Genomic DNA, 11,292 nt, shown 5'->3' on the forward strand with positions numbered 1-11,292 from the left:
AAAAAAAAAAAAAGAAGAGATACCTAGGGCAAGGCATGTAGCCCTCGCCTGGCATGCCATGCTCCAGGAACCTCCATGAGTTCAGCTACCTGGAAGCTCTCTGAGCCCTGCCCTTCCGGGTTTTTAACGGAGGCTCATTATGTAGGCATGATTGACTAGATCATTGGCTGTTGGTAATGAACTTAACCCTCCATCCCTCTCCCCTCCCCAGAGGCTGTGGGGTGGAGCTGAAAGTCCCAACCCTCTAATCCTGCCTGGGTCTTTGCAGTAACCAGTCCCCCGCCTGAAGCTACCTAGAGGATCAGCCATCAGTCAATCGTTAGCATACAAAAAGACAGCACTTTGGTGATTCTAAGCATTTTAGGAGTTGTATGGCAGGAAATGGTCCAAGACCAAATATATATTTTACTATATCACAGAGACACAAATCAAAACTGCAATCAGATACCACTTTCTATCTATCAGGATTGTTATAATAAAAAGACAGACAACAGTAAGTGTTGGCAAGGATGTGGAGAAATGAGAATCTCATATACTGCTGGTGGGAATTTAAAACGACACAGCCATTCTGGAAAACAGTCTGGCAGTTCCTAAAACCGTTAAATATAGAGTTACCATATGACTGAGCATTTCGCTTTTAGGTAGCTACCCAAGGGAAATGAGAATATACCTCCGCACAAACACTCGTACGTGAATCTTCACAGCAGCATTATTCATAACAGCCCAAAGTGGGAACAACCATCAGCTCATGAACAGATAAACAAAATGTGATCTATCCCTACAACGGATTCTCATTCAGCCCTCAGAAGGAACGCAGCACTGATACATGCTGCAACGTGGATGAACTCTGAAAACATTACACTAAAGTAAAATAAACTAGACACAGAAGGTCACATATTGTATGATCCCACTTATATGAAAAGTCCAGATCAGGCAAATCCATAGAGGCGGAAAGCAGATGAGTGGTTGCCTGGGGTCGAGGGGGACGAGGGCCTGTGGGGCTACGGGAGGGGTGCCACTGCCAATGAGTACAGGCCGCTTCTGGGGAGGATGAAAATGCTCTAAAATTAGATTGTATGATGGGTGCACAACCTGCGAATATCCTAAAAAATACTGCATACTCTAAATGGGTGATCTGTGTGGTACCTGAATTATAGCTCAACAAAGCTGTTAAGAAAATGACACAAACGGGCAGGCAGTAGAGTCGTCAGGCTAGATGGCCTCCATGTTTTCTTTCCAGCTGTAAAATCCTAAGCACTTAGAAGGCTGCTGGTCTCAGATTGGTCCTGGGTGCTTCTGAACAGCATGGGGACCCTCGGACCAGGCACAGCCATAGGCAGGAGACAGTCGCTGGGCCAAATGCTATACGGGCGAGTGAGTGGTTGTGTCCACAGGAGATCCACCATGCGATGGATCAGAGAGCCAGCGCCCGGCCTCACTCACCAAGCATGGAGCTCATGAGCTGGTCGGGGCTGGCCTGAGCCGACGTGGAGCAGAGAGTGTTGAAGTACAGCCCCGAGCCCTCCCGGATGGGGCTGAGCATGGGTGGCGGCGTGTAGGGGGAGCACTGGAATAAGCCCTTCAGCAGGTGGTCCACCAAGAACACTGGAGACCGCAGGCAGCTCTGGTGGCATCTTCCAGGGCCCCGCTCCCCAAATGTGGAGGGTGGAGGAGGGATGAACAACGCCTTGGGCTGGGGGCGCTTCTTCCGCTTTCTGTGTTGGCTGCTCTCCCTGCTGCCTCTCTCCTCCCCGTCTTTCTCTTGTCCCTGGAGAAGAGAGTTCAGAACCACAGATGTTCACTCGAAGCCACTTACTGAACCACTCAGTCTTCAGGATGACATGAGAGTGGGAAAGGGACTGGCCACGGAGACAGAGGGAAACAAGACATGCACGCCCTGTGGCCACACCCACAGCCCTCGGCAGAGGCCAGCCAGGCCTGGCATGTTCTGAGGCTGGAGCCTTCTCACGCACCCCTGCCCCGTGGAGAGCCCCTGGCTCAAAGGATTCTGGAATCGTGTGAGGACAGCTTCAGTTGTTAACAAGAGTGGGGGCCAGAGATAGAGGATGACTGTGGCGAAACAAAAACTTATTCCACTCAGATGCAAACAGCTCCCATGAGGCCAAAAATGGGATCCAGTCACTGACTCAGGGGACCTTGTGGTCCACACACCCTGTCCAGCATGAGCTTCTCCAGGTGGGGCGTCCAGTACAGACTGAACAGACAAGCTTCTCCCCTTCTGTCTTCCAGCCTTACCCTCTAGCTCTTGGCTCCCACACCCTCTCCTCCAGGAAGCCCTCCCTGACCTCTTCAGGCTGGGTCAGGAGCCCCCTCAGAACTTCCCAGCTCCCTCTCCTTCCCCCAGCCCTGTCCATCCAGTTCATCGCTGTCTAGGGACAGGTCTGTCTCCTCCAACGGACTGGGAGCCCTTGGAGGCAGGGCTTGACTGTCATAGTCACTGCTGTGTCCCCAAGCACCACCAGCACAGGGCCTGGCACAGAGGGGCTCAGCGAATGCCGAATGACTGAATGAATGTGCAAACCACGTTCTGGAGTCAGGATTTTGTGTGTTGCTGGGTTTGGGTTTTTCTAGTGGCAGTGAGAAGGCAGACAGACAAGCACCCACCTCGGCCATGATCCCCGCGTGTCTGTTCACTGGAGCCCCAGGGACCGACACAGGGATCACCAAAGGGGCTGAGGCTGTGATGTCCACGGGCTTCTTGGCTCCTGGGGGACTCTGTCCGTCCCCTTCTGGCCTCAGCACCTGTCTCAGTGGCTTGCAAAACTCCGTGCCAAACTCCTAAACATGGAGAAAGATGGCTCTTTAAGAGAAATGGTAGGTAGGGGAAAGAAGAGGTGCTCCAGAAGACAGTGATGACCGTGAGGACAGCTGTTGCAAACTTCCTGGCAGTGAGGCTGGGGGTGAGGACAGAGCTGAAGAGATGCCGCTGCCCCTGGAGAGCAGCAGAGCCCTGACACTGGGCCCCTGTCCAGGATGACGTCTCCATCCTGAGATAAGTGACACCCAGTCGTCTACTCCCCGAGGCCTGTCAGAGACCCCACAACCTCAGAAGCTACTGCTCACGCCCCTTCACCTGCGGCTCCTGCTTCCCTCGAGGCGACGGCCACTGGTCGCTGTGAAAACACATGTGGCTGCTCAGCCCTTTCTCGGTATAAAACATCTGGCTGCAATTCTTGCAGACATAAGTGCTCCTTGGCTCTGTCCGGTCTGTGGGGCCCCCATTTTGCTGGTTACTGCGGGTAGACATGGCAGGAGGGAAGAACAGGAGATTGGGACTCTGTCCCTGATCACTGATTTTTTTGTTTTTGTTTTTTTCTTTTTCGTTTTCAACTCCAATCCAATGGCAACTCTTGATAAACCCTAAAAAATGGAGGCTCTACTCAAATTCTTCATGGGCTGAAGCATCCCCCTCAGAACTGAGGACACCCAGCTCTCTCTCTAGGGCCAGCACCTGAAGGCCACAGAGGACCCCCAGGCAGGGCAGAAGGGGCTTCTTAGCTTACCATCCACCTGCCGTGTTCTCTTCTTTCATCGGATGGGGGAGCCTGTAGATGTTTCCACCCTGAAGATGAAAATACATCCGAGCCGACACATCAGAAATGAGGAGGGATAGGAGAGCTAGAGCTATAAGACTCTCAGAAGAAAACACCGGAGTAAATCTTCATGACCTTGGATTAGGCAATGGTTTCTTAGATGTCACACCAAAGCAAACCAAAAGACAAAACAAACAAATTGGACTTCATTGAAATAAAAACGTTTGCCCTGCAAACAACACAATAAAATGAAAAGACAGCCTATAATATAGGACACAATATTTACAAATCATGTATCTGAAAAGGCGCTTACATCCAGAATATATAAGCAAACCCTGAAACTCAATAATGAAAAGATGGTAACTCAATTTTTAAAATGCACAAAGGATCTGAATAGACATTTCTTCTAAGAAGATACACAAATGGCCAGAAAGCACACGGGAAGGCCATCACTAGCCGTCAGGGAAACACACATCAAAACCACAATGGGATACCACTTCACACCCACTAGGATGGTTATAATAATAATAAAAAAGTGAGCCAGTGCGCCTATAGTCCCTGCTACTTGGGAGGCTGAGGCAGGAGGATCGCTCGAGGCCAGGAGTTGAAGTCCAGCCTGGGCAACATAGTGAGACATCATCTCTAGAAAAGAAAAAATGGACAAAAGCAAGTGTTGGTGAGGATGTGGAGAAACCGAAGCCCTCGTCAACTGTGGGTGGGAATGTACAACGGTGCAGCTGCTTCATAAAACAGTCCGGCAGTTCCTCAAATGTTAAATGTAAGAGTTGCCACATGACCTGGCAATTCCACTCCGAGGTACCTACCCAAGGACATACATCCACACAAAAATTTGTACATGGGTAAAGGGTCATAACAGCACCATTCACAATAGCCAAAAAGGGGAAACAACCTAAATGTTTATCAGCTGATGAACAGACAAATGAAAGCTAGCATATCCACCCAGTGGAATGTTCCTCAGCCCTAAGAAGGAACGAAGCACTGACACACGCCACCGCACGGATGGATCTTGGAAACACCATGCTAAGTGAAAGAAGCCAGGCACGAAAGGCCACATATTGTATGATTCCACTATATGAAATGTCCGGAAGAGGCAAATGCATAGAAAGTGGAGTTACAGTTGCCGGGGGCAGGGGGATGGAGAGATTGGCGGCGACAACTCAGGGATGTCAGGCTCCTTTCTGGGGTGATGAAACGGTTCTGGCAAATAGCGCTGATGGGGGCACAATCTCATTAATATACTAAAAAAAACTACTGAATCGTATACCTTAAAGTGGTGAAGTACATGGCATGCAAAGGATAAAGCTGTTTCTTTTTAAAAAAGAGATAGCTGTGGTATGAGAGGTGGCTGAGCTCTTCAGACCAGGGCCTCACGGCAGGATGACGAGGGAACAAGCCACCGCTCGTGACCGTGCCGAGCAGGGTGGGGGACACAGCACGTGCCCACTTGTACTGGTGGGAACCATGAGTCACAATCAGAAAATACACAAAATACATGGCCACTTCATGCAGCAACATTTAAGGGAAGGAGGGTATCTACCTTTATATCCTCTGAAGAATTTAAGGAGGCAAACCAAAAGGAGACGAGAAGGAAGGAAAAGCAGGCAGAAACAGCTTGGTGAATAACAAAATGACGCAGAGTGTTTTGGACAACTCCGCAGTGTCCTCATTCTAATCTGGTGGATTTTGTTTTTTGTAGGAGAAACCACAGTCTCTCTGCACCTTAATTTCTTCCTATATAAACCTACATCTGAGGATTCACTGAAATGAAATAAACGCATGGACAACTAACAAACGCTGATACAAACACCAAAGGGAACTTTGACCTCGCTATGGTCAGGCCACGCGAAAGAGGGCTCGGTACCTGGATTCTGTTGAATATTGTCAGCTTGGACTTGGGGTCTCGGGGGGGATCCGTGGGAGGCCCAGCAGATGAGAAGGAGGCCATGGCTACCTGGCTGGGAGAAGCTGCACAGCACACATCCATCTTCACCTTCTCCTTCCGGAAGCCTGAGAATCGCTGGGCTCTGGGGTTACCCGAGAAGGGCCTGCAGCCTCCGCCCCGGGAGCAGCCTGGGCCCTTCTCACCTTTAGCGGCCCCTGAAATTGTGCCGTTCTCGGCCTGAGGCTGCTTCCCAGGCAGCTGGGCTCCGGGCAGCTCATCCCCACCTAACTGGGTCTGTCGTGAGCCCGTGGGAGGGAAGATGTCCCCCAGGTCCAAGGTGCCTTTTGAGGATCGCAACTGCTTTGCCACAGAAGAAATGTCTGGATTCCCGGAGGGGTCCAGAGATGGCCCTGTGAGGGGCAGCAGAGCAGTGGCCACTTTCAGTCCTCCCTTTGAGTCTCGTCTTGTGCTGCCAGGGGAGGCCTCTCTGGGAACCATGGGCGTGAATTTTCTCCTGCGGGCTGGGGATCCCTCTGGCTCCAGGTTTCCAGGGCCAGCGTGGACAGAGTCAGCAGTGGGTGCCAGTGGTGCGGGCTGCTGTGGCCACGGCCCCTGCGGTGGCTTCAGGGTAGCCTGCTTGCCTTCGGGCATGGGGAGCTGGGAGGAGGCTGCTGCCACCTGCGTGTGGGAGAAGATCCGCTGGGACTTGGTGATCATCTGGAACACTTGCATCTGCTCATGGCTCACCAGAGACTCCTGTGACTTCAGGAACAGCTGCCGGAAGAGCGGAGTGGCATCCGACGGGAGCCCACCCGGTTTCTGGACATCCTGGAAGCCAGGCTCCCCAGGGTTCTGCCATGAGGAGTCGCAGTCAAACCTCTTCTTGGAAGCCCAGGAATCGTCTTCCCCACTGGCATACCTGGGGTCACCCACGGCCTCCCCGGGTGTCTTCAGGAGCGTGGGAGGAAAGGGCAGCGCATCCTCCAGGCTGCTGCCCGAGCTGGATGAGGGTTCCACCGATGGGGAGGTGCTGCTGGGCCCCGGGCCAGATTCGGAGCCCTCACGCGATGGCACAGGGGGCTTGTGGACAGCAAACACGTTGTCGCCTTTGCTCTTGGGGCAGCCCGGCAGGTTCCGGAGCCACTGGAAGTTGTGGCTGGATGGCTGGGAACTGGCAGGGACCGTCTGGCCTCGGAAGAGAGGCAGGGAGGCAGGCAGGGAGCCGCCCTCGGGCCAGCCCTCCATGGTGGACGGGAGCTGGAGCATCGGGGGCTCTGACTCTGACGGGTCAGGGGCGCCGTTCTCTGCTGCCCTTGGATGGACGGCCGTGAACGCATCAGCGGCTGGCTCCTGCGGGAGACGAGGCTCCTCAGGAACCTCAGTACCCAGAATTCCCGGGGGTGCTGGGGTGCCAGCTGGGGTGCAGGAGGAAGACCCTGATGGGGTGGGGCAGGGGCAGGCTGTGCTCCTCCCTTCACTGTCTGAGGACCCCGCCACGGCTGGGCCAGGAGAAGGGATCTTCTGGTGGACGATGCTGCTCACGATACAGCGCAGGAGGTCTCGGTTGGGCAAGAGGGAGCCAGGGGACCTGGCTTCCGGGGGCACCAGAGACCGCAGGCTACTGGGAGGCGGCTGACTGCCTGCCTCGTGGGCATGGGGGGAGTCCCCACAGGCTTCCTCTTCCGGGGGGGCTTCCTTCAGGATGCACAGGCTGTGCTGGACCTCGTAGTGCCGGCGCAGAGAGCGGTAGTCGCAGTAGCTCTTGCTGCACCCCTGCTCGATGCACACGAAGGGCTTGGTCTTCTGGTGGGTGAGCATGTGCCCGGTCCTGGAGCCAGACACAGGAAGGGAGGTCAGGGGGCGCCTCAGATGGGCCTTCCACTGCAGGGTCCCAGAGGCCCCGAGGGTCAGTGGTGCAGCCGCACCACAATTCAGAAATTGTACTCAGCCCCCATGAGGAAAGACTACCAAGCAACCTCTGCTCTGTCAAAGCAATCTGGTAGGGGAGCTCCTCTCCGCGCCCTTAAGCAAACCCCTATCTGAAAAAAAAAAAAAAAATCCACTGAATCCAGAGCAGACTTCCCCAAAGTGAGTTCCAAGGAACAGCAGTCCTCCAGAGTTGCTCCCGCAGGACTTGGGGTTTTGAAAAAAACACTGTTCACTTCTTGGAGATTCACAAGGCACAGTAGCAAATTTAAAAGCCACATAGAGAGAGACCTGTTTAATTTTCAGTGTCTCTCAAACTTATTTGCCCAAAGAACTATTCCTTTTTTCCCCAAACAGCTCCTATCAGCATTCTTGAGAACCAGAGTTCTGCAGAACAGACTTGGGAAAATGCTAACTTAGGGATTACCCTCCCTCTAGCAAGGAGTCCATGCCTTACAGTGGCTTCCTCTGAGGACAGCTATCTGGAACCCCCACAGCAAAGCAACCAATTTACAGCTGCCCAATTGATAAAACTCCCTAGAGCCAAACGTGCCTATAATTTCTGCAAACACACGTGCATATACATATATGTATCGTGTTTATATCACACCTTCATCTACAGTGACGTATTATAAATATAAACAAATGAGCAAATCAGCTCTGGGTTCCCAACAGGCCTGCTCTGGACAGAGGTGGTAAATGTGGCCCATGGGATAAATCCAATGAATAATAAAGGCTCCCCCAAAGGTTCACAGCTGGCCTCCATCTGAGAGAAGCAACTGGGAAGGAATCGGGAGGCCTAAGCTCTAGCCCTAGCTGCTACCAACTTGTGACGGGAGCAAATTGCTTCCTTTCCCGGGGCCCTGGGGTAGGGGTGGGTGAAAAGATAAAATGAAAGACGGAGGAATCAAAGTAAGGAGCACTGTAGGAATGAATGCAAGGCATGGCCATCTCCTACTTGCAGGTCTCTTGAGGGAAGCTGCCCTTCCCTCACGGGCAAGAAAAGCCTATCATTTCTGGGACAGTAAGAATAACAGATATTTTGCAGGTGCTGTGGTATGTGCCTACTGTAGTCCCAGCTACTCGGGAGGTGAGGTGGGAAGATCGCTTGAGCCTATGAGTTGGAGTCCAGCCTGCACAACATTGTGAGATCCCTGTTTCTTAAAAAAAAAAAAAAGGATGAGGGAAATTTTGCAATTTTGCTCCTAACTGTTAAACTGGGCTTTCATCTTAAAACCAAGAATTTTTTTAAAAATCAGGAGTTTAAAAGCAAAAGGAGTTAAAGAAGAAAAACCAGGTTTAAAGCTCCATTGTCGTGTTCTGGAAATGGGCATCCCACCCTTTATGTCCCCGTGTTATCCCAACATATATTCCCCGTGGAACGCAGATCCGTTCTCCTCAGTCAACTCCCAGGGACTCAGGACATTGCTCTGCACAGTTAGCCAAACTTCCTCCGTGACACAAGTGTCTCGGGAGTGAGCCAGTGAGTGTTTTAAATCACAAGGGCTTGGTCTGCAAACCGAAGCAGCTATTTCCCGACTGGTGTGAATCTGGGGCTCCCAGCACACTGGCAGTGCGAGAAGAACGGACTCTGCGTCTGGGCACAGGTTACACACAGCCGGGGAACAGGAAGGTGGAGAAACTGAACAGAGGATGAGACAGGTGGGTCTGGGAGAGCAGGACGGAGACCCAGGAACGCGCCCGCACCCGCCAGCCCCTGAACAGACATTTTCCTGACCAGACTCCTACATACAGGTGGTCCTGACGCTTAAAGGCCTTGCTGCAGATTTTGCAAACGTGTTTCCTTTCCTGGCTGTGCGTCAGGTAGTGCTTGCTAAGAGAACTGGCGCTGCTGAACACCTTCCCACACAGGCTGCAGTCCAGAAGTGGGTTTTGAGGGGAACTGTGCTGCCGCTTTCCTTTCCTGGCACTCCCAGAGGTGGCCCTGCCTCCTTCGTCAGCCTCTTTAGGCACCTTAAGTGCACCTAGCCCCAGGTCTAAACAGAGGGAGAAAGCACAGGTTACAAACAGCTGGGGAAATCGAAGAGCACAGCTAGCGCACTCTAAAACTCTTAGAAGCATGGCGGCCTTGTAAGAGTCGGCCAAATACTCTTACTCCAACGTCAGCAGCTTTACGTGCAGAGAAAACATGGTTTGGGAGCAGGGGCCCTGGTCAGACCACACCCTCGGGACAGCACCCAGACTCAGTGCCACATGCAGAGGGACGGTGGCAGACTGAAGCACTTCTAGGACGGTGTGACCGAGACAGGCAGGGCTTATGACTCTACCATCAACCGGTACTCTTGGAAGGGCAACCTGGAAATAAATTATCCGAAACCTTGGAGGAGTATAAATCCTTGTACGCACCCAGCCAATGACACTTTTGGACTTTTAACATAAGGAAATAAATGTAGCTTTGTACATTAACTGTCACATTGCTTTTCCTTGTCATATGTTAGAAACAACCTAATATCTAACAAGACGGCATGTAGGCGACTGACTGCCTTGTGGTTTAAATGGTCTATGACGTAAGCATTTCAAATAAAACTGTAGAAAAACATCTAACGACATGAAAGGATGTTCATGTCACAGTACTAAGTGAGAAAAAGCAGACTATTGCAAAACAGAGTTAGCCTAGTTGTTAAAAAAGAAAAATAAATTTCAGTAGAAGATAGACCCAGGGAATCGGGTTGACTGGTAGGATTATGGGTTGGTTTTATTTTCCTCTTTTTCTGTATCTGAATTTTCTACATTTTCTGTACCCCTTGGGTAAAATGATAGAAAGTATTTTTATAAATCATATCTCAGCTGAAGGAACTGAGAATATTCACTTGGGAGAGGGCAGGTGTCTTTAGATATCTGAAGGGCCACCACGTGGAAGAGGGGTCGGATTGCTTCTGTCTTGCTCCAAGGGAGAGAGCTAGGTTTGGTGAACGAAGAGTAAAGGGAAGCTGATTTTAAACCACTAGAAACGAGGGCCACGTATGCAGGGACTCTGCTTGTTCGCTGCTGTCTTCCTGGCTCCGGAGTCCCACTCTGGCACCAGTACGTACTCAGTAACTGTATGTTAGACGAAGTGGGGGACCTGTGGCCTTCTGATTTCAATACCGTTCTTTTTTAAGCACCAAAGGGGGCAAGACAAGCTTCGTCCTTCTCTGCTGCACCCCTTTTAATAAAAGGATTTGGTCTGTAAAATTTGGATTCGGTAAAAAGGTGGCACTTAAGGACCTGGAAGGCCACTTCTCACCTTAAGGGCGTAGGTTCCCCACCCCTAATGAATTCTCTGCGGCTAATGAGATGCACGTGACAGACACAGCCAAAGGAAACTGGACTGGGAGCCTTGGGCTGTTTGTCACTTGCTTGGCCTTCATCTTCTTCCTATGAGAAATTACTATAATGACTAGTCGAATTATTCCAACAGGTTTAAACAAGAAAAAATTGGATTCCCTCAGGGGAAGGTCCTTAGCCTTGCTAAGTTACTTTAAAATGCTTATTAACGTAACGATTAAACTAGAAAACAAATTGTTTTTAAAAACTGGCAAGGACACTGGAAAACATGCACACAGAGTCACTAGCCTGGGAAGCTGCTTGATGCAGAGTGCAGTGTTATAAGGCTCTAAAGTTGTTTACATGCTCTGTCTGGGTGAACATACTTTGACAAAAATGTTCAAAATCAATCCAAAAGAATATCCTATATGCAAACAGCGTTCACAGAAACACTTTAACAGTCTAACAAGCAAGAATATGGTCTTGGGAGGAGTGGTGGCATTCACCTGTAGTCCCAGCTGCTTGGGAAGCTGAGGTGGGGAGGATTGCTTGAGCCCAGAAGTTCAAGGCTGCAGTGAGACTAGTCACTGCACTCCAGCCTGGGCAACATAGTGAGACCCCATGTCTTAAGGAAAAAAAAAA

General features: G+C 51.2%; 1 protein-coding gene across 1 annotated transcript in view; it reads right to left on the reverse strand.

Moving 5' to 3' along the window:
- ZNF541 (zinc finger protein 541) overlaps positions 1-11,292 on the reverse strand; it is a 23,235-nt gene that overhangs the window by 9,643 nt on the left and 2,300 nt on the right. Inside the window, exons 2-7 of the mRNA XM_012653362.1 lie at positions 9,137-9,380; positions 5,437-7,285; positions 3,525-3,583; positions 3,095-3,254; positions 2,626-2,799; positions 1,444-1,768 (exon numbers count right to left, since the gene is read on the reverse strand). Coding sequence (XP_012508816.1) covers positions 1,444-1,768; positions 2,626-2,799; positions 3,095-3,254; positions 3,525-3,583; positions 5,437-7,285; positions 9,137-9,380 — 2,811 coding nt within the window. The remainder of the gene's footprint in view (positions 1-1,443; positions 1,769-2,625; positions 2,800-3,094; positions 3,255-3,524; positions 3,584-5,436; positions 7,286-9,136; positions 9,381-11,292) is intronic.

The sequence above is a fragment of the Propithecus coquereli genome, unplaced genomic scaffold (genome assembly GCF_000956105.1).
Source record: "Propithecus coquereli isolate 6110/MARCELLA unplaced genomic scaffold, Pcoq_1.0 Scaffold42, whole genome shotgun sequence".
NCBI classification, from domain to species: domain Eukaryota; kingdom Metazoa; phylum Chordata; class Mammalia; order Primates; family Indriidae; genus Propithecus; species Propithecus coquereli.